Source organism: Bison bison, unplaced genomic scaffold, assembly GCF_000754665.1.
Source record: "Bison bison bison isolate TAMUID 2011002044 unplaced genomic scaffold, Bison_UMD1.0 scf7180017864144, whole genome shotgun sequence".
NCBI lineage: Eukaryota > Metazoa > Chordata > Mammalia > Artiodactyla > Bovidae > Bison > Bison bison.
The window spans coordinates 669418-674255 of record NW_011494716.1 but is presented as its reverse complement, the minus strand read 5'-3'; the positions used below and the strand labels follow the sequence as shown (position 1 = coordinate 674255).

At 52.8% G+C, this 4838-nt stretch overlaps 2 protein-coding genes across 2 annotated transcripts in view; one reads left to right on the top strand and one right to left on the bottom strand.

Annotated features, from left to right (window-relative positions):
- The window catches only part of MMP25 (matrix metallopeptidase 25), a 38287-nt gene that overhangs the window by 32198 nt on the left and 1251 nt on the right, over window positions 1-4838 (bottom strand). The window contains 1 exon segment of the mRNA XM_010840478.1: window positions 4695-4818. Coding sequence (XP_010838780.1) covers window positions 4695-4818 — 124 coding nt within the window.
- Window positions 4700-4838, top strand: part of CCDC64B (coiled-coil domain containing 64B) — a 7819-nt gene continuing 7680 nt past the window's right edge. Inside the window, exon 1 of the mRNA XM_010840345.1 lies at window positions 4700-4778. The gene's annotated coding sequence lies outside the window, so the exon portion shown is untranslated. The remainder of the gene's footprint in view (window positions 4779-4838) is intronic.

The following is a 4838-nucleotide window of genomic DNA, read 5'->3' as shown; positions in this document are numbered from 1 at the left end:
CATGATCTCCAGTAGCGTATTGGGCACCTACTGACCTGGGGAGTTTCTCTTTCAGTATCCTATCATTTTGCCTTTTCATACTGTTCATAGGGTTCTCAAGGCAAGAATACTGAAGTGGTTTGCCATTCCCTTCTCCAGTGGACCACATTCTGTCAGATCTCTCCACCATGACCCACCCATCTTGGGTTGTTGCCCCACGGGCATGGCTTAGTTTCATTGAGTTAGACAAGGCTGTGGTCCTAGTGTGATTAGATTGACTAGTTTTCTGTGAGTATGGTTTCAGTGAGTCTGCCCTCTGATGCCCTCTTGCAACACCTACCATCTTACTTGGGTTTCTCTTACCTTGGGTGTGGGGTATCTCTTCACGGCTGCTCCAGCAAAGCGCAGCCGCTGCTCCTTACGTTGGACGAGGGGTATCTCCTCACCGCCGCCCTTCCTGACCTTCAACGTGGAATAGCTCCTCTAGGCCCTTTTGCGCCTGCGCAGCCACCGCTCCTTGGACGTGGGGTTGGTCCTCCCGGCACTGCTGCCTCGCTGTGATCAGTTTCATTCAGAGAGCGTTCTGGTGTGAAATGAAATATTTCCTGCAGTACCAATGAGCAAGAGATGTCCCAGCTATCCATGATTCCCCACCCTCCAAATCTGAACTTCCGAGCCATGCCAAAAGGTGGCGCCACTCCCTACATGCGGAACTCAAGGCTGTCACAGTCAGGATTGATTACAGTCCTGCAGTGTGCCCTAAGGGAATTCAAGAGACGGATACCTCTGTAAAAATGCAGGATTCTGGTCCCAGATAGCTGAGATGCATGTGAAAGGAATGACTTCAATAATCCCAGACACTCCTGGTGGCTCAGGCAGTAAAGAACTTGCCTGCATTGCAGGAGACTCACGTTTAATCCCTGGGTCAGGAAGATCCCCTGGAGAAGGGAGTGGCAACCCACTCCAGTATTCTTGCCTGGAGAATCCCATGAACAGAGGAGCCTGGCAGAACTGATCAACTAACACGATCACTTGCTTTCACTTGCATCTTCCCATACATAGAAGAATGCTAAATTCCTTAACGTGATCTTTGGTTTTCTTTACTTAACAATAATATTTGATGTTCAGACCACCTGCCCTCTTTGTTGCAAGCTTGTTTATAGCCTGACTCCCTCTCCCACCTCAGAGCAGTCTCTCAGGGCTACCTGAAGTGCTGTCTCCCAGGCTCGGAGTCCCTAAGGTTCCCACCGAATAAAATAACTATCTAAGGCTGTGACTAGTTGACTCTGGAAGAGGCAAAGTCAAGCTGATGGGTGGTTGCCAGGCGATAAGCCCTGCGGAAGGAGCCTGGGGAGCTCTGAGTACTGGACCACAGAGCTGGGAGAGATGCCACCAACAGAGGCTCCAGGAGGAGCCAGCCCTGCCCACAACTGACCCCCAGAACTATGAAACAATTTGTTCCTGTTGTTTGAGCCATGCAGTTTGTGGTCATTTGTTAGAGAAGCCCTAGGAAATGAACGTGTATATGTGCTCAGTTCAGTTCAGTTCAGTCGCTCAGTCGTGTCCGACTCTTTGCAACCCCATGAACAGCAGCACGCCAGGCCTCCCTGTCCATCACCAACTCTCAGTTGTGTCCAATACTTTGCGACCTCGTGGTCTATAGCCCACCAGGCTCCTCTGTCCTTGGAATTTCCCAGGCAAGAATACTGGAGTGGGTTGCCATGCCCTCTTCCAGAGAATCTTCCCAACCCAGGGATCGAACCCACATCTCTTGTGTATCCTGGGCTGGCAGGCGGATTCTTTACCGCCACAGCACCACCTGGGAAGCCCAAAGGAAATGAATACCCACCAATAAAACGTCATTTTTTTTTAAGTTGAGGAAAAAAAAAAACTTGGAAATAACAGGCTAATGAAAAAAGCAAGTTTCAGAACAATGTATTCAGTGTAAAACATTTTATAGGAAGGTTTTTAAAGGCCCCAAACAATACAGCTTATTGTTCATAGGCTTTGCATATGTTGAAATCACCGGGAGGTGCCCTGGTCTGGAAGTGCACCAACCCCTTGGTTGCCTTGATGGAGGGGGTGGAGCATTCTGCCGGCTTCGCCCACCCAGCGGAGTCCTTGTGAGGCCTGCAGAGGCTTCCCCAAGGAGGAAATGCCAAGATTTGGAACACTAGGCGCGGGAGAGCATTCAGGGCTAAGCCCAGGCTTGGAGGCTAAAGGAGGCGGGCTTGCTTGAGGGCCACCTGGTGACCAGAGGACTGGATATCTTCCCTTCTTTTATCTGAACCTGTCCCAGTATCGCTAGGGCTTCCCTGCGGCCACTCTGTCCCTCTTCTCCATCTTCACCTGGAATCAGCAAGGAGCCTGGAGGCCAGATTCAAATGCCCCAAGAATGAGCTTGTCCGGGAGGCAGGCAAGCTGGGATGAAGCGCTGGTCACGCAGGCATAGACAAATCACTTTGCCTCCCTGAGCTGGTAAACTGTGAATGGTCATGACCTCACAGGGCCATGAGGATGGAATACACTGTAATATTAACACATATGGTGAGTCACTTCTTATGGCCCTGCTGAGCACCAGCGCAGCCTAAGTGCTCGCACCTTACCTTCACCCTCATTCAACTGTCAGAACTCCATTAGCTGGGGACTGTGATCACCTCCATTCTATAGATGGGGAAACTGAGGGCAGCTGAATGACTCAGACACACACAGCTGGGATCTAGACTGAAGCCATGCAATGCCAGCACCTGTGAGCTACACTCTGTGATGTGTTGTTTTATTGGTTCATTTCTAGTTTACATAGGTCTACGCCTCCTCCAACCTCCTGGGGTGGACTGTGAACCCCCTAGGAGCAGGGCCTTCATGACTTGTCTCCAGGGGAGCCCAGCCACTGCCCAGTAGGACTGGGGCTCAGGGAAGGCATGCTGAGTGTGGGTGTGGTATAGGTGGGGCCCGGGTGATCCTGGCGTTTGGAGGGAGTTGCGCAGCAGCACAGAGGCAAGGCTGGGGTGCCTCCACCCCGCTGAAGTCCACCAGGTTGTCACCCAGGTGCTGTGGAAGAATGTGGTGGCTTTACCAGGTGAGGCAGCCCACAGACCACTTTGCGATGGAACTGGTGGTGCCCCTGCTCTATGCTGGCAGGAAACCCTGTCCCAGCCCAGGACGCAGGAGTCCCAGCCTGGAACTGTCCCTCACATCCAATTCCCCACAAGTCAGGAGTCCCAGCTCCCATCCTCCTCCTGTTTTTCTAAGACTCAGCCAGACAGGACCCCAGTTCTCCAAGGCTCAGAAACCCTGACACACCCACAGTCAGAGGGGCAGGGGACCCAGCCAGTACTGGCTGGCAAAAGCTGATATGGACGTCTCTGCCCATCTCCACATTCAAAGATGTCATGTCAGTAGCTTGAAATCAGCCTTGGGGCTTTCCCTGGTGGTACAATAGTTGAGAATCGCACTTCTAGGACTTCCCTGGTGGCACAGTGGATAAGAATCTGCATGCCAATGCAGGGGACACGGGTCCTATCCCCGGTCTGGGAAGATTCTAACTGCCTTGGAGTAACTAAGCCCGTGTGTGACAACTTTTGATCCTGTGTGCTGCAACTACTGAAGACCGTGTGCCTAGAGACGATGCTCTGCTACAAGGGAAGCCACCTCAATGGAAGCCTGTGCACCACAATGAGGAGTAGCCCCGCTCTTCGCAACTAGGGAAAGTCTGGGCACAGCAACAAAGACCCAGTGCAACCAAAATAAATAAATTTTAAAAAAAGAAAAAAGAATCATGCTTCGACTGCAAGGGGCATGGGTTCGATCCCTGGTTAGGGAAGTAAGATCCACATGCTGCCAAATGCTGCCAAAAAAAATAAAGAAAGAAAAATGTAATCAGCTTTGGAGGGAGTATTTATAGCACAGAAATGGGCAGAATTAACAAGTCAAGGCTTTCTCTTTCCCCTGATAGCCTGTTATTAAAGACTTACTAACACACCACTGCTCCCAGCCCTCCATCTGTCCCCACTCACTAGGCCAGGAGCCCCTTTCACAGGGACCCAGGGAGCCCTGGAAGTCTGAGGAGACTCTAGAGAAGCCACCAGGTCATGGCTGGGGCATCGCCTGCAAGCCCCAGGCTGCCCTGGGCTCAACCCTGGAACTCAGCCATGGGTTCTCCCAGTCTCCTCACCCCGTCTTCTGCCGGTGACTCTGCAGCCTAGGAGCCGATAGCCTCAGGTTGGGAGGAGCACAGGCTAACGTGTGATTATGGGCAAGTCACTTCAGCCGTCTTCACCTGCCACACAGGAATCAGCCTAAGAAGTCACACCTGTGCTGCTCACGTTCAACTCCTGTCCATGTGACCCCAAGCAAGATAGATCCTTGCTAGGCCTCAGTTTCCTCATCTGTAAAACGGGGATAATGGTAGTTCCTGCTTCATGAGGATGTCATGAAAGTAAATAAGAGCTTTCTTAGCAGAGTGCTTAATACCCGCTAGATTTGCTGCTGTCGTTAGTAATGTCCTATCTCACAGGGCAGTTGTGAGGGGAAAGGGAACCGACGTCTATGTTCAGCGTAGGGTGTGCACACAGCAGGTGCTCGATTAATGGGCCCTGTCCTTTTCGGCGGCAGCAAAATGGGTCAGCGGCTCTGACCTGGGTGGAGTTGCCTTTCTTTAGGCCCCACCTGGCCATTCCGGCCACCAGGGGGCGCCCCGTGGCCCCGCCCCTCACCTGTGCGGGTGGTGCACCCGGTGCCGCCCCCGGAAGAGGGTATCCGGGGCCGCGGGGACCTCGGAGGCAGCCCGGCGCCGTCGGGTGAGAGCCGAGGGGGCGCGAGGACAGGGGCCATTTCGAGCTTCGGGCGGAACGGGGCGG